This window comes from Mesitornis unicolor, unplaced genomic scaffold, assembly GCF_000695765.1.
Source record: "Mesitornis unicolor isolate BGI_N332 unplaced genomic scaffold, ASM69576v1 scaffold8783, whole genome shotgun sequence".
NCBI classification, from domain to species: Eukaryota; Metazoa; Chordata; class Aves; order Mesitornithiformes; family Mesitornithidae; genus Mesitornis; species Mesitornis unicolor.
The window spans coordinates 39903-64402 of record NW_010175295.1 but is presented as its reverse complement, the minus strand read 5'-3'; the positions used below and the strand labels follow the sequence as shown (position 1 = coordinate 64402).

The 24500-nt window shown below is 35.5% G+C and overlaps 1 protein-coding gene across 2 annotated transcripts in view; it reads left to right on the top strand.

The window, feature by feature from the left end:
* Nucleotides 1-24436, top strand: part of NCAPG (non-SMC condensin I complex, subunit G) — a 26242-nt gene extending 1806 nt beyond the window's left edge. The window contains exons 3-21 of one of the 2 annotated variants that reach the window (XM_010181331.1): nt 7-235; nt 1639-1784; nt 2571-2655; nt 5619-5811; nt 6422-6571; nt 8869-9009; nt 9967-10090; nt 11438-11527; nt 11687-11866; nt 12305-12415; nt 14030-14149; nt 16275-16508; nt 16840-17021; nt 19673-19847; nt 20260-20421; nt 21296-21467; nt 23230-23319; nt 23781-23859; nt 24313-24436. In XM_010181331.1, the coding sequence (XP_010179633.1) occupies nt 7-235; nt 1639-1784; nt 2571-2655; nt 5619-5811; nt 6422-6571; nt 8869-9009; nt 9967-10090; nt 11438-11527; nt 11687-11866; nt 12305-12415; nt 14030-14149; nt 16275-16508; nt 16840-17021; nt 19673-19847; nt 20260-20421; nt 21296-21467; nt 23230-23319; nt 23781-23859; nt 24313-24436 (2787 nt within the window). Of the gene's footprint in view, nt 1-6; nt 236-1638; nt 1785-2570; nt 2656-5618; nt 5812-6421; nt 6572-8868; nt 9010-9966; nt 10091-11437; nt 11528-11686; nt 11867-12304; nt 12416-14029; nt 14150-16274; nt 16509-16839; nt 17022-19672; nt 19848-20259; nt 20422-21295; nt 21468-23226; nt 23320-23780; nt 23860-24312 lie in introns of both variants that reach the window. The other variant, XM_010181330.1, reaches the window with a different exon arrangement.
* Nucleotides 24437-24500: the final 64 nt, after the last annotated feature.

Genomic DNA, 24500 nt, shown 5'->3' with positions numbered 1-24500 from the left:
CCTAAGTCTCACAATGCGAACAGCCATGCAGTCAGGTTTCGAGCATGCCAGCTTGTTAATAAGATTTTGGGAAGTATGCCAGAGAATGCCCAGATTGATGATGATTTATTTGATAAAATTAATGAAGCTATGCTGATTAGACTTAAAGATAAATTTTCAAATGTGAGAATTCAAGCTGTCTTGGCCCTGTCGAGACTTCAAGATCCTAAGGATGAAAACTGTCCTGTTGTAAATAGTAAGTAGTATTGGGCTTTTCTTTTATTTAAGAGCAATATTTGTTGATTTACTTTAAAACATTTTTAAGCAATTTTTTCTAAGCAGTGAGTAAACAAATCTTAGAGGGTATTGTAATAATTCACAAACTGTGGAGCTCCTTGCTGGAGAAAGTTGTAGATGCAACAGTTGTGTTTGTTCAAGGGGAAAAGACAGAATGGCTTGAAGGAGAGATCCACTGGGGATTAAATGACAAACAAATCATAATGGACTTGGGCTGTTCTATGAACTGAATGGAGCTGAAGGGTGGTGAGAATAATGGTGTGTTGTGGATTGAGGTGGAGATATGATGCATGCTTCCTCAGTTTTTACCCTCTAAGGACCCTTTTGTACTATTAATGGAATTAAATTTGTACAAAAGCACTGAGGAGTAGAGATTATAATAGAAAAACTATTTTTGTCCCAAATTATGGCTGCTCCATGAGACGCAGATTACTGACATTGTTGACCTATGGGGTTTTTTTGGCCTTTTTTTTTTCTGAATCTCAACTTGTTGATGGATCATTTCCTTTAAAAGGTCAGCACCTCTGTAACCAAGGTTTCTTGATGCTGTTTTTGTGCCATTTGTGTGTTTCTTCATGTATGATATGATTCTTGACAGCCTCTACTTCCATTGCCTCATGGACTGTATGTTTTTACCAGCATAGCTGTTATGATGCCCATGATTTACCTTTACATACTGTGTTTTGTGAAGAAAAAACTTAGTGGGGTTTTTTTCGTTTTGTTAAGGTACCTTCGTAGAAATAATATTTTCTAAGTGTTTTTTTTTGTAAGTTGCTTATTTAGAAGCACATAGATTTCATAGTCAATCTTTGTCTCCCAGAGTGAGACAGGTAGAGATTCAGGTAATCTCTGATTAAATTATTTGTTCTTGCTTTTAATTTTGAAGAAGGATCAAAATATAACAAAAAAGATTACATGACAGATGTAATGTGAGTTTTGGTAGGCTTAATGGAGATTGCAGTTTTCCATTATAGGAAAATTTGAGGGTTCACCTGAAAGATAATAAGAATGTGTAGGCAGTAAATAGAGGGCTTAGAGCCAACTTTTTTTTCTTCCCCAGTAAATGACAAAGTGGTTATTTATAGGTGGGATCTAGAGTAGCAATCTTCAGAATTATTACCTGAAGTTTCTATTTATGATAGCGAATATTATTTTCATAGTTGAATTTCTTTTGAGATCGTAGCTCAGCATGTAATTGCTATAAAATCTTGGGGCTGTGACTCTAAACTGTTCCTTAAATTTGTATGAGCTATGCAGAGGTGGGGGTTTAATAACAGCTGCTGATTTTTATTTAATATATTCTGGTTTTCTATAGTGTTTCAAACTCTTATGAAATCATTACTATGACTATTTTACTTCCAGTTTACAACACACTGCTTGAAAATGATTCAAATCCAGAAGTGAGGCGTGCAGTGCTGTCTTGTATTGTTCCATCAGCAAGGACTTTGCCAAAAATTGTAGGCCGCACTATGGATGTAAAGGAAGCTGTCAGGAAAATGGCATATGAGGTAAATTGGATCACTTAATATTAATTTCAAGGACTGACTTAGGAAAAAGGCTTTAAAGCTCTTATTGTATTTCACTGGTTAAACATTAAGAATGGCTAAGGGATTTATTTTCACTTACTGGAATTTTGAAGGGGAGTGATTTAATGCAAGCTTTCAGATTACGACCCCTGAACTTGACTGCAGAATTTACTTGATAGAAATTACATTTGCAATAGAACTTGGCTCTTCAGGATCAGGCAGTGAAAGTATCTATTATGTATTCAATCTGTTATTTTCTGTCTATGCATTTTGTGATGTCTGAGAAGGAATTTTTCATCCTTGTTATTAGATGATAGATAATTAAGTAGAGTTAGGATCACAGCATTAGCAGTGTTAAAAACAAAACAAAACAACCAACGTATTTTTGGTATTCCAATTTTGAAGTATCAATGTTGACTTATTTTTTCACAAAAGTACATACTTCAGTCATTTTGTTGCAGGCATTCATTGCTCTTGGATCTTTAAAGAAAGAATAGTTTTCATTTATAGGTGTCGCATTCAAGCAGAAGTGTCAAACTTCCAAGCTATTTGTTAACTTCCTTCTTTATTTTATTTTACATTTTCTTCTGTACACAAGAATCTCTTTGATAATATATTGCTATAATGCTGGTAGTATGGGTATTACAGGCTGTTATTGACTTACAGTTTCTGTGGAAGGATAGAGCTGAGTTTAAAACCACAGGTAAGTTAATCAGTTCAGTTGTTATAATTTATAGAGATGTATTTCAATGTCTTAATTTTTTTCAGGTTTTGGCAGAAAAAGTTCATATGAAAGCTCTGTCAATAGCACAGAGAGTAAAATTGTTGCAACAAGGACTTAATGACAGATCTGGTAAGAGATTATCTTTCTCAAATTGTTAATACAAACGTTTAAAAGAGAATTACTTTGTAATGTTTTGGGGATGATTTATGTAGAAGCTGTGATGGCAATAATAAGGAGCATAAAGGGACTCATGAGTAGAATGTTTAAGCACAAGAAATTCTGCTTGCTACTTTGGCTTTCCAGTCCCCTGACAGTGGACAAACCAGAAAAGGATTGCATTTTCAGAAAACTTCAGAAAAAACTTCAGAAAGCCACTGAGCTCTAAAGTATAGGACCAAATGCTATTAAAATTTTAAAAACCAACAATGTAATTAAACAGTGTAATTATTTAGTTTGGTATACTTGAAACATGTTTCTTTACAGATATTTTGGTAACTAATATATAAAAGAAGTGAAATGTAAACATTAATGATGTAAATGAAATATGTAAACATAATTTGACAGCTGTTGAAAATGTTTCCTATGCCATTTTGGAGAGAAATCTTCTCAGGTGGTTAGTTTTTTGTTTAACTAGCTTGAATTTCTTTTAAAATTAAGTTTTGACTAGCCTACATTCGTTCCATCATGAAGCAGCTTTATTCCTTTTGATGTCTTCTGTACTGCATCATTTTTATATAAAGAGCCATTCAGAATGTACCCATAATTGTGTGTGGTAGTGTTGCCAAAAGATCAAAAGGTCACACGCATCTGAGTGAGACAATTTTGAGCTGCCTACATAGAACATGACTTTTTTTTTTTCTCCAGCAATAGCAATTTATGTACGTGAATTTCACAATAAAAGCTGACAGACTTACTAAGTGCTGTTATGTTATCCACATACTCTGTTTCGAAAGTCTATACTAAGCCCTCTTGAATTTTAGTCTGTGAATTTCCTTTGCTTAGTGATGTGCTGTTTGTGAACTGTGAGAAACATGACCTATGTGGATATCCATCTAGATGACAAGGCAAAAGTACTTGTAAATGGTAAATGGAGCTCTTTTAAAGGTGTGTTGTGTATGCACGTTGTTTTTTTATCTACCTTTCTTTTAGACTAGTTGGAAATCATGTTAGTTGTGTTCTTGACTGTGAAGGGAGGATTAGCTGAGTGCTTTCTCATGCTGTATAGAGCTACACTTAAAAAGAAGTCCTCCTTCTGGCTAATAAGTTTTAATTAGCATTTTTCCCCACCTACCCTTAACTGTTCTATAGTAATCTAATGAATTTTGTCAGGTTTTTGAAGTCCATTAATGAAAACCTCATGTTCTGAATTACTATTTCTTATCAATTATACTGGTTTGCTGTTTGACCTATCTGCTTCTTGTCTGCTGGCTGCCACCCCCAGCCCTCTTAATAATACTTGGTCTTGACAGATTATTCTTTTGTCTTAGGGTGAATGCATTTCTGGTTTAGTCTGGGGGGAAACTACCTTCACTATATTTTTTCTGTGATCCTTCATTTATCAGGAAGAAGGATTTGTTGAATTCTTTTATTGAGAAAGTACAGTTTTTCTACATAGCCTATATTTCAATGACATTGAGGTTTTCAACATAAAGAACTGCCCTCTTCTATGATCCAGAGCAGATACTTTTTCTGTTGGTGTCTGTCTCTTCCTTAGGATGATTCTTCATCCCAGCTCTTGAGGACTGGCTCTTTTTCTTGACACCTAGAATCACAAGGGAAAGTATCTGCCAGGGTATGTAGCCTTACTAATATCACTGGTATCATATGCTCTTTGCTGAGCAAAAGATGCTCAGGTTCCAAATATACATTTTTATATATATCCACTGGTACTTCCTCATTTTGATCTGTTTTGCAAATTCTATAACCTTGAATATCTTTATCTAATTTGCCTATCTGGGTAACTCCCAAGCTAACAAGAGAGGAACCTGCTCATTTGAGGTTGCTAGGTTGAAATTTTGGATGTTTTTCTGTATCTCCTTTGGAACAAGGTTTTATAATTAAACAAGACCCGAAAGACATAATCCAGATTCAGAGTGCATTCAACTCCCAATTCTCCGCACTCATTCTCTTTCTTTGTACTACATTCCACTAGTTTCTGCTGTTTACCTTCTTGGAGAGGTTTCTCATTCTTAAGACCTTAATTTAGCTCTTTCAAGGCCTCCTTTCCAGGTCTTTTTGAAATCTTGACTACATTTAAGTACTATCTTTATTGTAAGTTTCATATAACAGAAAAGATGAATGTTTTTACTGTGTTTGGACTTCACCGTTTCCCTTATACTGGATATTGTTTTCTAAAGGTCCTAAAAGCATACTTCTGTTGCTCCCTAGTTACGTTTTTACTTCCACCAGATTATTAGCCTTTCTACTTCTCTGCTTAAATCTTTGTGTTAATGATGTACATATTCTAGATGTTTCCATAAATAATACTTCCCTTGTTTTAATAATGCCCCACTGATCCAAAAACAATTTGTTCATTGTGGCAATGGGGAGAAGGAACTCAAAGTATCTGTCTGTGAATTTCCTAATGCAGCTGAATAATTGAATTAAAACAAGAATGCTGTGTGGCAGTTCATACTAACTGGTGTTAACTGCCCCTACTGGTTTATACAGTAGTGTCCTGCCTCCGTAAGTGGCCGATTCCTAAGTGCCTGAAACAGAACAAGTATATAACAATGCTTCCTCAGAATATTTCCTTGCTCTACAGGAGTTCATGACTTGTAGATTTTCTCAGTTGAGGTGCTGTATTTATATGTAACAGTTTTTCAATAGAAGTTTTTAGAGGTTTGGGGGTTTTTTTTATTCCCTGTGGGGGAAAAATACGTTGCCTCAAAAATCTAGTAGTGCTCTATAGGTAGTTCTTGTTTAACTGTTGTTTTTATCCTTTTTCTTTCCTTAAGGAAACATTAAGTTCAACTATATCATAATTTATTTCCAAAAAGTTTCTTATGGAAAAATGATTTGTGAAAGTATGTTGAAAACTTGGTATTTTTTGACCTTTAACATTTTAAACCGCTTAAATTCTTGTATAATAGAAGCTGTTAAGGAGGTAATGAAGAAGAAGTTGCTTCAAGCCTGGTTACAATTGAGTGAAGGAGATATTTTAGAATTGCTTCATCGATTGGATGTGGAAAACTGCCCAGAAGTGGCCATCCCAGTACTAAATGCTTTGTTTTCATTATCTCCACTTCGTGACTTTGTTCAGAACTGTAAAAACCTTGACAGCAGGTATGAAAATCAGTTTTCATTCCAAAAGATGAATGTTTTGTTTAAGAATATAAAGAAGCACGGAGAAGACTGTGACTGTAAAAAGCAGCGAGGTCCTATGACTGGTAAATGGAGGATGAATTTACAGAGATGCTGAGAAGCAGTTCTATTACTCTTTGCACTTTACATATTATGATTGCTACTTGAATATTGTGTGGAGGTCTTGTATTAAGAACAGAAGAAGCAATTCATAAACAGAAGCTGAAAAATTATTTAATGCTTTTGTTACATTTCTGCAGATTAATGGAGTTCAGTTTTCCAGACTTGTTCAGTGACAACAATGTTTCATAGAGTTGAAGTACTTGGGTGGTCGCTCTAGGAGGTCTGAAGGGCTGAACAGAATCTTTCTGCAAACTGATATGGAGAGCCTTGTTTTAAAATACTGAAAAGTGCAATGCAGTAAGAGGCTCAGGGAGTTCCATGTCCTCACTTAAGAAAGCAAAAAGTGATTTTTGTCAGTCCTTATATATTTCTGTGGGGAATATCTTTGACAGGATTTTATTTTCATCTTTTTATGTACATTTGTTGTCTTTGACCCTATTTATTTATTTATTTATTTATTTTTGTTTAGAAAAGTGATTCCACTGGAAGACTTAACAGCTGAGAATGTGTTGTATTGGAGATGTCTTTGTGAATATCTAAAATCAAAAGGTGAAGAAGGTGAAGATTTACTAGAACAGATGTTGCCAGAACCAGCTATATATGCAGATTATTTATTAAGGTACATTCCATTTAAAAATAAATCTCTTACCACTGAAATTGTTTGTTTGTTTTGTGGGATTTTGGGGTTTTTTGTTTGTGGGTTGTTGTTTTTTTTGTTAGAGACTATTTTATTTGACTCTGCAGGTTTCGCCCAAAACCAAAGTTGTGCTTGAATGGTAATTTTTTCTTTGAGATTTTTGAGAGGATATACTTCTTTTAAACAAACTGTAAAAAGCAGATTTGTAACTTGAAAACAATTTCTAAAGTGTCCTTTCTCGTGAATTATCAGGAAGATGGACTGCTATATCAATAGTATCTAATTCTTTGCTATTTATGATAATAGAATAATTGTTCTGTAATATGCAGCTATCCTTTGTTCATCTGCGATGTAGGTTGCTGTGTGTTTGCAAAGAGCTTTCAGAAAGAGGGTGTTAGAGCTTTCAGAAACACTTGGGGTTTTTTTGCTCTAATTCATGAAGATGAAGTAAAATTTGGCTGCTGTCCCCAAGAGAAGTGTGTTTTAAACAAAGTTCATTCCCTTTTCTTTCCCCTGCTTAGGCAGGCATAGTTCCCAGAAACTTATGTTTGAAGGCAGTGACAGAGCTGCTAAATGAGCCAATTAATGAACATTTAATTGGGGAAAATATTGAGTGTTTTGTTAAGTCGATCTTTTTACAAAAGTGACGGAAGGTAATTTTTTTTTGTCTGAGTGGGATATTTAGTCTTAACATAAAATTTGACCAGAATTTCTGTTTTTGAGCATGGAGCATGCTGAGAAGTCTTAACTGAGATATTGTATTTGCAAAATGTAGAGTAAAGCTTCCTGAAATTATTATAAATCAGATCTGCTGAAAAACACATTGTTTTAATAGACGTTTCCGATTTAAAATATGCATATTATTTTCTCATCAGTGGCCATAGTATACTACTGGTACTTCCAGAAATCATTGCTACTTTCCAATGTGGAAGTTGTTTCATAAACATTTAATAAATGAAGTGTCTGTGCTTCCTTAATTTTGAAATGTGGATCCAGCCTGATGGGTGTAAATATATTTATTTATTCATAATTAATTGAAGCATCTAAAAAAAAAGGTTTTCTTTTTTCCATCCAGTCTTACTCAAAATGCCTTCAGGTATTTTCCCCTTCCAGGTATAGGCTGAGTAAGTTTAATTAGGTTTGCTGGTGCTTGTTTGTAGTATCAGCTGTTAAACTGTTCATTGGTGAGCTGTGCCACCAGTTGTTTCAGGTAAGATTTGCAATTGTACAATCCAAGTCTTTATTTTCGCAGTGAGAATATCAGTAGGAAGAGCAAGAAACTGCAAGTCATAGATACTTTAGAAAAAATGCAGGATTTTAAGCTTCATTTGGATATCTCACTATTATCTGGTGAGGGTAACATTTTTAAATTATCAGAAACAGCTGCTTACATTGTTGTAATTTCAGGTGATCTTAAATAGTAGCTATATACAAAGTTTGTGTCCTAATTTTGAAGAAATAGAAAATTTGCTAAATTTAATGGGCTGTTGCTGAAAAGTATCTGCAAAACTGTGATGAAAATAAGCATCTTTTTCACAGCTCAGAAGTACTTGAATTTTATACATTACATTATAGTCAGCATTGAATTTTGTACAAGTTTCACTCTGAATTTTCTGAACATTCATGCTTTCATTGATGGATAAAATTTTGATAAAAGAACAGTGATTCTATAAAAAATAAAGAAGTGGAACAAGCTGATCACACTTCCATACTATGTGGCTGAGTGTCTCTGAAAACAGATTGTTGTTCTTCCATGATGGCATACTTGTTCAGATAAAGAATTTAAAATTCACTGCACGCTTTCATGATTTTCTTGTATTTTGTCTTGTGGGCAATATAACACTTCTGAATATGTAGAAGAATACATAGTATCCAAATATGCAGAAAAACACTAGTTGTATATATGCAAAATGGTAGATGTATACTTTTTTATTCCTAAGATGCTGCCTTTATGCAGGAGATACGGAACTGAAATAGCATGTACAAGCAGAACGTGTCATTTTCTATTTCTTACTATTCTGCATTCTCAAAATAGAGACTCTTTTAATGAAGTGCATTATTTTAAAACTGTACGTTATTTGGTATAAATAACTTTCTGGAACTAATAATCTATGAAAAAGAGAACACCACCATTAATTTTTAAGGTTTATAATTAAGGTAACCACGTGTTTATACAAAGACAGGAAAGTATTGAGGGTTTAGCTTTTGTTTGGTTGGTTTTTCTTTTACTTTCCAACAGTGATTCTTAATGCAACTCTATCTGTTCTATTTGGATTCAGCTACCTTCAAAAGATGCCAGTTCTTACTGAAGAACAAAGAGAAGACTTTGCTTCTTTTGAAAACCTGATGACAAAAGAATTTATAGGCCAGCAACTGATTCTTATCATAGGCTGCATGGATACTATGGAAGAGGGAGGAAGGTAAACTTAAATATAAAATCTGCGTTACTAAGCTTGTGGCACTGGTGCTTGTGGACAGGCATAGAGTCTCTGTTAGGAAAATAACCCGGTCGAACAAAAAATACATTTCTAATGCTAGCTGGAAAAAAAAGGCATGATCTCTCTAATGGAATTGTTCCTCCAAGTGTGCCAAATATTATCTACTTATTTTTATGGAAAAATGAGTTTTAATGGAGATACAACATTGTTTGAGGAGAACAAATTCATTTGTTTTTGTAACAAATTCTTGAGATTATGAACTTACAAGACTGTTCATTTGGTATGTACTATATAAAAATTAAAAGATAAATGGATTGCCTCTCAGCAGATGACTTGTAGTAAGTAGCTTGTGTGTTTCTTATGTTTTTAAGCCCAGTCTGCTCAGGCCTAAAAGGTTACAAATGTTTTAGATGCCAAGCTGAATTGGACTGTGTTAACTGAGTAATTCCTTTAATTTGAACAGCCTTTTGATGTGAAGTAATGAGAGTTGAATACATTTGGAATCTCATACCGTCATGATAGTACAAACACAGCAATAATTTCAAACTCTGTGTATGCCTTATGTGTATGCCAGACTGGCAGGATAGTTTAACTTGTAATTTTTCTTTTAGTTTCCAGCCAGATAATTTCTATGAAAGCATTCAACAGTATTGATACTCTGACTGTTTTCTGCTGGTATGATTTTTCATTGGACAGTAGTGATACCTGATTAAAATTCAGCATTTTCTAATCAAGAGAAGTCAGGTAAATGTCAGGAAATGACAAACATTGCAAAGTATGAAAACACATTCAGCAGTTAATATAGCTACAGAGACGTTTCTCTTATTTTAAAGTCTTCCTCACGCTAGCTCAAAGTGGGTAAAATATTACCTCTCATGTCTTCCAATGGCTTGAATAATCAAACAGATTGTTTTTGTTTTTTATTTCTCTTTAATGTAGAAAGCATCTGTTAGTTACTTTACAAAAGATTCTCATTCTGCCTGCAACTTCAGCAGCCCTTATACCTCTGCTTGTGGAAAGATTACTCGGTATCATTAAGGATGATGACAGAAGGATCCAAATTGTAAGTAATTCTAAAGGCTCATTGTTTTCTAGGCTCTGCTTTCTCTGTATATCAAACAGCCTTTACAAAGCATTGAAACAGAAATATCAGGAGCTAAAATATTTTTAGTTTGGAAAAGCATTTATGTTTCCATCCCCTCCCTCGGTACTGGTGAGGCCACACCTTGAATACCGTGTTCAGCTTTGGGCCCCTCACTACAAGAAGGACGTTGATGTGCTGGAGTGTGTCCAGAGAAGAGCAACAAAGCTGGTGAAGAGTCTGGAGAACAAGCCTTATGAGGAGCAGCTGAGGGAACCAAGATTGTTTAGTCTGGAGAAGAAGAGGCTGAGGGGAAATGTTATTGCTCTCTACAACTACCTAAAAGGAGGTTGTAGTGAGATGGGTGTCGGTATGTTCTCCCAAGTAACCAGTGATAGGACAAGAGGAAATGGCCTCAAGTTTCAACAAAAAATTTCTTTACCAAAAGAGTGGTCAAGCATTGGAACACGCTGCCTAGGGAGTTGGTGGAGTCACCATCCCTGGAGGTGTTCAAAGAAGATGTAGATGTGGCATTTTGGGACGTGGGTTAGTGGGTGGTGGTGTTGGGTTGATGGTTGGACTTAGTGATCTTAGAGGTCTTTTCCAACCGCAGTGATTCTATGATTCTATAAATGTGTGTATTTCTATTATTCTAGTGAAATACACTCATTCAGCGCATTCCGTTGATTTGGTGTGGCTTGAGAGGAAGTTAAACTGAGGTGATCAGATACAAGATAAATCAAATTAAGACTATCTCATTCAGTCTTCCTAATGTTTAATCTCATTTTTTATTAACGGGTCTGGCTTTAAAGAAAACCCCTAACCACCTGAAAATCTCTCAACCTAGTTCTGCTTCTCATTCTGTGCATGTGTTTGGCTTGAAATTACATTACTTGCGTGGCTTCTTCTACATGTGGTGGTTTATAGACCTTTAAACGATAGTGTTCTTAGTTGTATTTTGTTTGAAGTAGTAACAGACGAAAAACCTTACTCTTGTTACCAGTATTCTTTTTAAAGTGTGTGTTCAGATCTAGAGGAAGTGGTGCCTGTGAATTGCTGGCATAAAAACTGCTTAACTTATTCATGGATCTGTGGTCATCAGTTTTCTTGCTTACCTAGCTAAATGGTAGAAAACACTAGACTTCCATGGGTAGGCTATGTACTGTCAAATTGAGGAGTTATTTGCAGTGAATTAGCTGTTGTAGGAAACTGCACAGATGTTCAGTACTTTTTCAGAAGGACAGTATTTTAAATTTGGAAAAGTTAAATGCTTAGTTTCTGACATCTGAGCTAAAATTAATGGCACTAATATGCTGTTTGTAACCATAGATTGCAGAAATTATATCAGAAGTTCGTGAGCCAATTGTTACAGTCGACAAGCCCGTTGATGCCACTGAAATAAGAAAGCGGGAGCTTAAGGTAAGCAGATTTTAGTTAACAAGAAAAATATTTTAAAAGCGTATCCATCTAGTAAAAGTTTTCTACAGGAGTGTATTATTGGCTAGTGTCAACAGTGTACTGTGGGCTAACATGAAAGTTAAAGTATTATATTAATTTTGTTTTTACTTTCCATTTCAGTTGGCCGAAATAAAAGTGAAACTTATTGAAGCAAAAGAAGCTTTGCAAGAATGCATTGCTCTGCAGGATTTTAATGAAGCATCAATATTAAAAGAGAAAATAAGCGAGTTGGAACACATCAAAAATGATCTGATAAAAGAAGCAGAACAACCTGAAATTGAAGAAATGCGTGTGGAGAAGGTCTCTTCCCTTGTATTCCCAAGTGCTAGTTATGTTTTGATGTTTATTCATAGTTTTAAAAGTTCGGCCTCGTATCATCTAAATTTTTAAAACAGAAAAAAAAATTATGGTACTAGTATTCCTCTTCTGCATGTATAAAAGCTGATGGTATGCTCTAGCAAAAAATTAATTGCAGTTAAACTGCTCTTTTGTCCTTGAGTAACAAAAGAATTCTAAAAGGGTCCTGGTTTTACTGCTTTTACTCCTAACTAACTGAAAACATGAACTTGAATCTTTTCATTGAAGTTTATTCTGCTTAATTTTCTTGTACAACAAATGTGAAGTGGACAGGAAATATTTCTTTGGGTAGGAAAAATTATGATTGATGTCTGCATTCTCCTTATCACAGCCACCATTTGTATTAATAACATTTTAATCTGTTCCCTAACCCACTTGAAGACTGATCCTGAAACACTGTTGAAGTGTCTGCTGATGTGTTTCGAGCTTCTGAAGATCATGCCCCTTTCTAAAGGAATTGATCCAACTATTAATGAAATCACTGAATCTCTGGTATGTAGGAATAAATACCATTTAAATTATAATAAAAAAGGGGTACATTGCAGCTGGCCCTTTGGTGCTGGCAGGGTGGTTTGTGATTATTTCACAATCTTTGTCAATCTGTAGAGCTGTGTCTGGTGCTCTTAAGCCTTTGCAGGATGTTGTGTCTTGGAGGTGCAGTCCAGATACGCTGTTCTGAGCTCCTGTGCCACAACCAGTTGTGACAGAGAGATCCTAAAATAAAACAGGAATATAGTAAATATTTGACTAACGTATGACAGTGTTGGACAATGCTGAATTATACTGTGCCAAGTGTGGTGCTTAGGCATCTGCTTTAATTCCTTGCTTTTCTATCAGCCGACATTATGAGATCTCTCAACTTTAAGAACTTAAAGGCAGAAGTTGTAAGACGTGAGTGTTACGGAAAAAGTGAATAAGGACTGGTTGATCACCCCATAAAGCTAGCAACTGGCAAGCTCAAAACAAATGAAATTAATTGATTCTTCAAATAATACGCAATCTGTGGAATTAATTGTTGCAGGATGTGTGCGTGGTGAGCACTTGCATAAATTTCAAGGAAGACTTAATTTCAAGAAAAATAAATATTATAGTTTGATTAGGTAGATAGGAACAGCCTCTCAGTTCTGGTGTCTCTCAAGTGCAGATTGTTGGGACCTTGACAAGAACCCCTGCGAAGTATCTGCTTTGTTTATGTAATACATTATAGGAATTTGGTTTTGATCTTTTTTGATAATGAAACAATGGGCTAAATGACCTGACTCACTGTGGGCATTTTTAGAATTCAAACTGCAAAAAAAATTGCGACACCAGTTTAGATTAGTTCAAATGTAGGGGAACCACACCTGATTTCTTTCAGATGTGTGGAAGCATTCTTAGAAATCCTAATTGGTGTTCACATGTTCCCCAGAAACCTTTTCATTTTCATTAGATCTGTCTTTAACTTTCTCATTTCTTGTTTATTCCACTTTTCTTTTTCCAAGATCCAAGATATTGTTGTTCCTGCTGGATTTTCACATATGATATGATTTGGGATATCATATTTGTTGTTGTTTAAACTTACATTTAACCCTGTATCTAGTCTGGCTTTTTTTGTGTGTGTTGATTTTTGCCATTGTCTTCTTAAAACTATGCTGAATTCTGGAATTGGGTATTGTTTCTCTGCAAGAATGCTAAAGTCTTTTATGAAGAAATGTATAGGTTTGTTACAGTGGAATTTAAAAAAAAACACCACCAAAAAACCCCCACAAAAACAAACAAACAAAAACCCCACCAAAAATCCCAACAAAACCAAAAAAACCCAACAAACCAAAACAACCCAACAAACACAATGAGTGGTCAACTCAAATTTGTTTGGGGGGGGAAAAAATTAAAAACAAAGAAAAACACTCATGTGATTTTTGCCATAATTTTATTGCTGATTTTGAGCAGCATACTCAATCTACTTCTGTTTATATCTAGATAAACAGAGTGTATATTAGCTACTGCTTTCTAGTCCTCTATCAAAACTAAATTATTTTTAGGTTTAGGGTAAGCATATTTTAGTAGTTGTTTTTTTACTTTCAGTTTATGTATTTCAACTATAAAGTCTAATATTATTGTTTCCAGATACTTCCTGGCATAACTAATGTCCATCCAGCTGTGAGAAATATGGCAGTTCTGTGTTTGGGTTGCTCTGCCCTTCAGAGCAAAGAATTTGCCCGACAACACCTTACACTGTTGTTACAGGTAAAACATCTGATGGGAAATGGAATGATGGTCAGTGTGGTTAAGTAAATAAAGCTAGTCTTGTATCTATAACAAGTTATGCTAAATAGTAATGTTATTTGAGCACCAGTGACTCCTGATTTCCTAAAGATCTGGAGAGTGTGGTTTTGGGTAGATTTTTCTGATGTCTGATAATATTTAAGCTTATATTTTATTGTGGCAGTAGCATGCATTTCCTTTATAAGGGCACCTGTTGCCTTGAAAGTTTGTAGGAATTTTTTTATCTGTAAGGTCTTGCTTTCTCTTCCGAACCTGGATTAACTCAGTCATGTGTTCATGTTATTAATGTAGAAAAGAGAAGCAGTAGGATTCTGTAAGTCTTCCGTGGGAAACCAAACTAAAAAAGTGATTGTGATTGTTTTTACATTTCTGTTACATACTTATGTGTGATCTTGGGCATCCAATTTAATTTCTGAATTATTAATTTTACATGCATTAAGGAAGAGTTGTTAATTAGGGGATAAAACAATACTCAAACCACCAAACAATAGCATGGCCAAACATTGATGGATGTGGAGCATGTTGGGTGCCATAATACCCACATCTCCCACCTTTGTGGTAAATGGTTCTGAAGCTGAGCTAATTATATGAAAGCTGACATCCTGGGGTGTATCAGAAGGGTTGTGGTTAGTAGGTCGAGAGAGGTTCTCCTTTCTCTCTACTCTGCCCTGGTGACCACATCTGCAATATTGTGTTCAGTTCTGGGCCCCTCAGTTCAAGCAAGACAGGGAATTGCTTGAAAGAGCCACAAAGATGATTGAGGGAGTGGAGCATCTCCCTTATGAAGAGTGGCTGAGGGAGCTGGGTCTCTTTAGCTTGGAGAAGAGGAGACTGAGGGGTGACCTCATTCATGTTTATAAAGTTGTAAAGGGCGAGTGTCAGGAGGAAGGAGCCAGGCTCTTCTCAGTGACAGCCAATGACAGGACAAGGGGCAATGGGAGCAAGCTGGAGCATAGGAGGTTCAATCTGAATGTGAGGAAAAACTTTTTTACTGTGAGTGTGACAGAGCACTGGAACAGGCTGCCCAGGGAGGTTGTGGAGTCTCCTTCTCTGGAGACATTCAAAACCTGCCTGGATGTGTTCCTGTGTGACCTGGTCTAGGTGATCCTCCTCTGGCAGGGGGGTTGGACTGGATGATCTTTCAAGGTCCCTTCCAACTCCTGAGATTCTGTGATTCTGTGATTCTGACATTGTTAACTTTTTAGAGCCTGGCTTTGAGAGAAGCGTAGCTGGTTTTCATGTCTGATGAAGAGCGTGTTCATGTACTCACTCAGGAGAACTGACAGCAGGCACTGAGGTGGTATGCTTGGCTCAGACAAGTTGATAGAGCTGTCAGTCACCATAGCAGGAGAACTAAAAAGTTAGCATATACTAGTGTTTTTAATTTGCCTTAAAGTACATCTTGTTGAAAATCGGTTTGTTTAGGGAGAATTTCAGTTGTTTTAGCAGCTTAGACTTTACACTTAAGTAATTTAAATTCTGTAGGTATTAAAAGCCATATTCTTTGTGTAGGCTGCCATCAAAAGCAGGGTGTTAGGCTAAACAGACCTAGGATCTCTAGGCTAACGCATGATGTATGGTTTTAATTGAATGTTAATTTGAACTATAATGCATTTGGAGTTGCATAAGTTTCCATCTTTTATTACTATCTTGCTCCCTGCTGTCTTTTTACATACTGTTTATTTTAATTAAGCTATACAGTATTTTGGAGCAGGGACTGTTAGGTATTTTTGCTGTAGTGCCTAACACTATGGAGCTACTATAGGCAAAGACTTTCTGTTTGTGCAATGTCTGTTTAGAAGCTGAACAATAAAATATCATCTCTCGCAGGCTCACTCCATGAGTGAAATTCAGTTGATTTTGGGTAATGGAAATTGCATAGGTGACTTGATAAATTATTTCCCAGACTGTGCTATAAATTCAGATTTAAACTTGTACCTCAAGTTCCTAAAATCTGAAATATGACTCCAGTATTATAAAAAGTTTTCCAAAGTAAACAATTTTATTAAAACAAAAAAATCTTACTATGTTTAATGTTAATATTGCTGGCCTACTGTAATGTTTGTATTTTCCTTACTAAACCTAGGTTTTACAAATAGATAATATAAAGGTAAAGCTCAGTGCTTTAAATGCAATCTTTGATCAACTAATGCTCTTTGGGATTGAGCCATTTAAAACCAGAAGCAGCAATGACTTTCGAAGTGAAGATGCACACATTAGAGCTGAAAATTGTGAGGGAGAAAGTGAAACAATAGAGGAGGAAGAGACTGCTACGATTCACAGCATCCTGCAGCTTCTTTCTGGTTTCTTAGACAGTGAGGTAAGAAATACTATAAAATTTGCCTTAATTTTGTTTTGAAAATATTTTTGCAGAAGGTTTACCATCCTGTTAGGTTGCATGTGAATATTGCATGATGTGTAATTGAAATTAATCGTATAATGTCAAAATAGTTGTCCTAGAAAATGACCACAACTCTGTCACTGATACAGACTGACATTACTCTTGAGCTAGCTTTGAATTCTGTGCAGGTACAAATATAGGAATGTAGAGAATTGATTGGCAAAATAGGATATAGACGATTATTATAAAGTGTTAGTGAGAAGCGCTGTGGTTGGTGTGTGGTTGTGTATGTAATCAGTTCTTTCTTCAGTTTTCAGAACTTAGGACAGAAGCTGCAGAAGGCATAGCCAAACTGATGTTCTCTGGGAGACTGATTAGTGCCAAGCTTCTTTCTCGTCTTATTCTGTTGTGGTACAATCCTGTGACTGAAGAGGATATTCGGCTTAGACACTGTCTAGGAGTTTTCTTCCCTTTGTTTGCTTATGCAAATAGGTATGGTGCTTGTAAATTATTGTGTGAAAATATACATTGGTCTAGCAGCTTCAAGAACCTTTTTTGATCTTGCACAAGTAGAAATTGCGCAAACGTAAATTAGGACTAAAGGTCTAGTTCAGCCTCCTATACACATTACTTTTGAATGTACGTAATCTTAACCTGTGACTATTCTGAAGACTTTCCATTAATTCCTATTACCCTTGTGTCCTTCCACTTCTTTTTTTTCTTTCCTAAGCCTATAATTGAAACTGCTTTGAATAAAAGATTAATTTAAAAAGATGTGCTTTACTGATTTTATGCTGCTGAGCACTACAGGTAGACTTCGAAGTGTCACTTACTGTGGCCAGCAGAAATGTATCACAAGAAAATAATCAGTTCCCAGCAGATATCAAAGCAGCAGGCTGGTTGGTTGGGGTTTGGATTTTGCTTTTGTTCTGTTATTTAACCAAAGAATGCTCAAATCTAAATTCACAGCAGATTAGAAACCTCCTGTTTATTTTGGTAGTGGACAAAGGAGATGTAGATGGCTTATGTAAGGAGCTTAAATAGTAATTCTTATCTCCTTTTCTTGCTCAAAGAAAAAAAAGTTTAGTTTACTTTTCAGTTGCTGCTAGTGGCTTTAGCCAGTCTGAACTAGCGGAGTTATCTGCTCTTTTTTTATGGTTAAGAATTAATTTAGGTTTACTATGTATTACCTTATCTATTTTTCCAAATCAAATGGAAAGAAATTTTTGTGGCCTATAAATTGTTCAAAGGGGAGTTGGTTTGAAGAGAAAAAAAGCCAACCAAACAAAACAACAAAAACCAACCAAATGTATTTTTGCAGTTGTCAGAGGAAAAAAAAATAATTACTGAAATTCTTTTGAAAACAAGTAACAGGAAAAACTATTTTTGTATGCCTTCAGTATCTCTGATACTGAGTAATGAATTTAAGCTTTTAAAATTGTGTTTTACCTGTGAATGTCATCTTCTGACCCTGTGACTCTCTTTTTTTTCTTGTTTTTGAGTCTTAATGATTGCTCACCTGAGTAATTCTGTGTATTTCAAACTTCTTGTGGCACCTCACTGATAATCTTTTTCTTGAAAAGAAAACTATGGTGTATGTTCTAACCAAAATCAGAGAAATCACTGGAGAAAATCCTAAGTCTTAACCTGGCTCATTAACTTGGAATCTCTGTTATGAAACCTCATTAATTTTCTGTCTCAAATAATTATCTGCATTGTGGATCACAAACTGTTTCATTTTAAGATGAATCATGGAGTGTCTTTGGTTACCAAAACTGTGTTTTCAGAAAAGAATTATTAATTACCATGTGTAATTCAGAACTGTCTGCAGCGTTGCTGCTCAGAAAGGGAAAACTCAGGTAATGCATAAGATTTGGCTGAGGTTCATACCTCATTTTGGTACTGATCTCACACCAAATTTTAAAATTCTGTTTGATTTCTGGGTGCTGCTCTGTGAACCTCCCTGTGGTCACAGATATAATAAGGAGGCTTACTTTTTGAAATTAAATATTTGAACTCTGTGTGAGGAAAAGATGTTGATGCTGACTTCTGTAAATATTCTGTCACGTCAATAGAGTGGCATGGGACTCTAGTAACAGCAACAGGATCCTATAACCAGTGAACAATTCGTATTCATGGGATGTTTTTTCTGGAGAGTAATAAACTCTGACAGCCCAAGAGGAGAAAGTTCTGCCTTGTGCTTATATGCTATAGACTCTTTTTTAAAATTTATGGGAAATAATCTGAATGCTACTTCAGTTACACTTGAGCCAATCTAAAGCCCTAAAGATGTTGAAAGGGAGAGTTCTTGCTTCCGTTCTTTCTTGCCCCAGTTTTAGTGCTCAAAAGGTCTTCTGGCAGCTGACTTGGCTCAATAATCCAGCAGCAAACAATATGTGTGTTTGAAATTATTTATCTTCTTTATTTTCTCCTGTAGTTATTTAGGTTCAAATAGGAGGTTAACAAGTATCAGAAACAAAAAGGTTTCACTTCACCAAGTAGTACCTTGTACTTTTTGATCCCTTACCTTTTAAAATGTTTTAACCTGTCTTGTGGAACTACACTTTTAGACAACTTGCTGCAGAACCAAGAGCAACATGATTTTTTAGGCTTGCTTGGCAGAAGTCATCAACTCTTCTGAGAAAAGAAAGCACAAGCATTTCTTCCAAAAATCTTGTTAACCACTGCATTTTATTTTTGCCAGGATTCCTTGCTTCCTTACACAATGAAAAATATCCTCAAAGAAAAATGCTAGGAGGAAGGATGAAGGAGTAAAAGACACTAATGTAAAGAAAGAATTTAGAGAAATGTATTTCTGTCCCTTAAGGGAGAATATGTCTGTATATATCAGTTAAGTTTTCAGGGGTAAGGATGAACTTTCAAACTGTCCAGAGGCAGGAAGTGTTACTTAAAACTTACTTGAAACGCTGTGTGCCAAAACTTAAAAGAACTTGGTTGTGTAAAGCAGTTTTGATATCTTGATCCTGCTGGCTGTCTCTGCCAAGGTTGACTGCTCCTACTTTGCTTTGATTGATGTATTGTAATGGGTCTGTGAACTTTCATCATAAAAGAGAAAATTTAGGGGTGAATTAAGGTTTAATTTTGTCTCATTATACTACTACTGTTCGACTCAATTGAAACAGGTCCAACCAGGAATGCTTTGAAGAAGCTTATCTTCCAACTCTGCAAACACTCTTAAATGCTCCTGCAACTTCACCTTTGGCTGAAATAGATGTTAGTAATGTTTCTGAACTGTTAGTGGACCTGACCCGACCAAGCGGACTGAAACCTCAGTCTAAAATGTCTCAGGACTATCAGGTACAGTGTGTTAAACTGGAGGAGAACAGTATTTGTGTGTAGAGATTAAGAACTGACCATCCTCACTTACTGTTAGCACTCCAAGCCTCTCTGAGGTTTCTAGTGTCAGAAGCTGGATTAAATGTGTGAGTGTTCAGGTAATGAAATCTTTTAGCTTGACCTTCCCCCCCAGTTTCCAATTCCTCTTACAATTAAAAATGCTAGTAGGAACTTGCACCATGGCTAATTGTCTGTATCAGGAAAAGTATTTCTAAAACTCAGTTGATGTGTGTACTCAAAATCCAGCATTTTAGGAAAAAATGTTCACTCTGTAAAATTAGTCATTAGCCACTTAAATCAGAATGATCTCATTGTTGTCTTTTGTAAATAGTTCCCAGTGAAAGTTCTGATACCTAATTTCTTTCCTTTACAGGACTTAACAGTGCATGATAATTTAGCAATGAAAATTTGCAATGAAATCTTGGTGGACCCAACTGCACCAGATGTTCGTATTTACGCAAAAGCTTTAAATTCACTTGAACTCAGTAGTTCTTCCACAGAGAACCTGCTGGTTCTGCTCGATGAGATTCTAGAGGTAATACATGAATAACATAGTTCTTACTTTTTTAATCACTAGCAATTCAATATTCTGATAGGCTTAAAAATGAAGTGCCTTTTGTTTACTATGACAATGGGACTAGAATTTCTCTTTTAACCAGTCTTTGAAAATTAATTTTTGATGAGTCATTTAAAAAAAATCTGAGCTGATATCACTGTACTAGTTGTACATTTCAGCCACCATAGATAGTAAAACCAGCATGAAACAGTGTGCCCAATTTGATACATTTCAGTACAGTAAGTTCTTTTGATAACTGTGGTGTAGTTAATTTTTTTAACATTAACGTTCAATACAAGTCTTTTACAGTTTGGATGGCTTATCTTTAGTTAATAATTAACAGCTGAGTTTTTATGCTTAATCTTACAATGTAACTGTAAGATCATTAGGCAACATGAAAAGGGTGCTTGATTTAAGATGAAGTGGAAAGGGATTACAAGATTGATGGGAAAGTTTTTACATTTATCCTTTTATTAATGCAAGGGAAAAAAGTAAAATTTTGGAGTGTGACAAGGGAAGACAATGGTATACAGACATGTTCAAAAGAATGCTGACCCACTATGGACATATCATTCAGAGCCAGCAATGCTCCAGGACTCAGCTGGAAAGGTCTTGTCACTGTGATGTTTTTTAAGTTTCCTTTTAAAAAAAAAAAAAAAAGATATTTGGAGATTTCAGTGCCTCGTGTTGACAGAAAATGCTTCTCCTTTCAACTTGGCTGATCCATTTTCATGTCGCACATTGTATCCTTCATACCGTAAATTTAATTAATCCTATTACTGGGTAAATTTAGTGGAGGAATGAAACAGTTGTAAAATTAAGTAGCATTTAACATTAAATGTCTCTTCTCCAGAAAGTGAAAGATAAACTGTGTCAAAGAGCTATTGAGAAGATCAAGATGAAGCTGACCAAAGATCGTAATGTGTGCAAAGACCACTCTGAAATGACTGAGGAAACGGGTGCTTCTGAAAGGACACAGGAACCTGACATTGCGTTGTCTGAAAATACTATTCAAAATGAAGAAGGTAATTCAGGAGAGGTGTAGCTCAGTAGTAGGTATACAACTGAGTGACTTGGTCAGATGTGCATGAAAATAAATTTTAGTTTTCCGCCATAAAATTAATCTACTGGAATAAAACATGAAAAAGTAGCATCTAGTAAACATGTATACAGTCTAAAATATTTGTACTGAAGTATTTTCCATTGTTTTATTGCTTTTTGACCAGATTACGTGTTTTCTTATTCTCCATATTATTCTAGTATAACGAGTGCTGTATTTTGCATCTTAAGCTCTACCCTGCAGCTCTTTCTTTTCAACAAAGGCAGTATTAAAATAGTTCTGTCCTTGTTACTATCTTATATGTTAGAGCTAGATTTGGTTTTAATGCTATTTAAAAGCTTGAGGTGGAAGTAGCTGCAAGACTTTCCACCACCTGCACAGTTCAAGCAATGTGTTAAGGCTACGTTGTGTAGTGTCCAGTGTGCTACATTGTGCTGGGGGCACAGCAAGTCTAACACTTTTCAGCAGAAGAGCAATTGAATGAAACTTGTTTAGGTTCGCTTGCAGCAGTAAAGCAAAGATATTAACATGCAGCTGTTTTAAGCAGGTCATGCCTTCTTTTAACATTTCTTTTAATTGTTTGTTTATATTTTCTAGTGGATTATTTCAGGGCTTTAATCTGTTGTTTCTGAAAGTGCCAAATACTTTAATGTCTTGTATCTTCTATGTTTATGCCTTCAAATATTGATTGGATGGGAAGTTGGAAGTATGCTTTTGAGAAAATAGTTGTACTGTTTTCTGCTAACATCTGATAATACTTTTTTGTATTAATTTCTCATGAAAGAGCATTTTTGAAAGCAGGATGTAGGAGAAAGTAAAGCAGCATTTACAGCTTCAAATCTGTAAATGATAGGTGTGAGCAAAAAGGGCAACAGACACTATTTTTGTTCTTCAGTTGCTGCCGGGGAGATTTAGATTTGACGTTATCAAAAAAACTTCCTCGCAATAATGGAGATTATTGAAGAAAGGTATTTCCTAAAATAGTTAGAAATTTTAAGACTAGAATAGCGTATTTCTGTTGAAAATGATCTACAGTGATCATTTCAGCATTCTCAAATGGAAAGTCACTGTTCCCATGCTCATGTTCCTCTGACTCAGAGGACACACGCTCAGGCAGCCTGAGGTCCATCAGTATTATTATAGATGGAGGCAAACCAAAAGCATTGAATCCCTCCATTTTTTCTTCATCCTATTAGTCAGGTGACCATCTTCAACAAACATTGCTCCAATGTTTTCGTTAGACCTCTTCTTGCTATTAACATAATTAAAGCCTTTCTTCTTATCTGACATGGCACTGACCAGTTTCAACTCTAATTACGCTTGGTCTTTTGTGTCGTCTCCCCTCGTATACGAAGCACAGCTCTGTAGCCTTGCTCTGAAGCCTGACCTTGCTTTCAGATTGTACAACTTCATTTTCCTTGTGAGCTCCATGAAGAGTTAGCTGGTCAGCCAAGCTGCTCTTCCACCCCACTTGCTTGATTTGTCACACAGTGGAAGGGACTAAACTATTGTCAGGAATATTTTACATGTGATTGACCTAAGCTGGGGCAGGGTTATAGCTGAGTGACATTTTAAGCTTATTTTTTGCCGTTTCTAGTTTAAGGAAAAAATGTGGTTAAAATTCTGTAGTTATTTGATAATAAAATAATAATAATTTAAAATAGTGGTACTTAGGATTAGTTAAAAGTTGATTATCTGACTTGTGCATGTGCTATTTTGTTTAGCAGAAAACAAAGATGCTTATCGTACTCCACTTAATGAAGTTAAAAGTAAAGCAACTGCAAAATTGAAATCCACAAGAAACAAAGCTGGCACAGGTATGCACTAGCTTTTTCTGGCTACAATACTAGTTGGTTTTAATAAAATAATTTCATACTAACCTTTTGTGAACATATAGCTATGAAAACCATTCAGTCTTCATACTCTGTTGTAGTTTTAAAAATTTATTTGTTAAAAGATTAAAATAGTCTGTTCTGTGGGAATTTTTGTGCTATTAGCCTCTCCTAATAACACAGATTGAAAAAGGGAAGACAAGTCCAACTACAGGATTTCAAGATAATTTCAGCATAGTCATTTATAGTAAAGCACATGTGTTTATGGGAGAGGTTGTACATTGCGGGTTTTTTGTTGTTGATTTCGTTCTGTAATCGCACTCTGTGGTGACTGCATATCCCTAAGCTTCAGTGCGTTATCAAACACTGAAGAAAGATAGATACAAAACAGTTTTAAGGAAAGAAATGGTATCATGATATGGAAAGTGACTTTTGCTTATACCTAGGACAAAGGAAAGCAGCAGCAGAAGCAAGGTCTGTGGGCAGAAAAAAAACAGACGCAACTGTAAAATGCGGTAGTGAAAGGTAAATCCATTTCTGTCCACCACTGTATACATTCTAGTGTTAGATATTTTGGCTTGTGTTATTACTCTTCCAGTCACTAGTTCTGCTTTTTTAATAACTCTTCTGTGGAGGAATCGATTTTAAAATTTTTTATTTGAATTCTCCCCACCTCCCCCCATTCTTAATAATCTTCAGCTGTGCTCACTCTTTCTCGAGCAAGTCATCCATAGACTTCAGGGTGACCAGGGTCAATCCTTCCCATTTGGTGTGTTTACTTTTGGGTGTTTTGCTTATTTTTCAATTGGTAACACTTGGTTATCTTTACTGAAACTGCTATGTTACTTGGAAAACATAAATATATTCTCAAAGAAAAAGTCTTCTGCTTTTTAAGACCATGTTTCAAATATGTTAATGTAAAAACTCTTCAGTTTGCTTAGTCTTTTTGGCCTTACTTTAAAATACTTTTCATTTCAGTGGTGATGAAATTCCAGAATCGGTCCCAATGTCAAGTTCAAGGCCTTCAAGACGAGCAAAAACAGTGGCACTTGAAAAAACAAGAATGAATCTCTCAAGACTTCTGAACAGGGAAGCAGAATAATGAAGACATCCTTTGCTAATGCTGGTAGTTAACATCAGACTTGAAAAATAAGATTTGTTTTGTT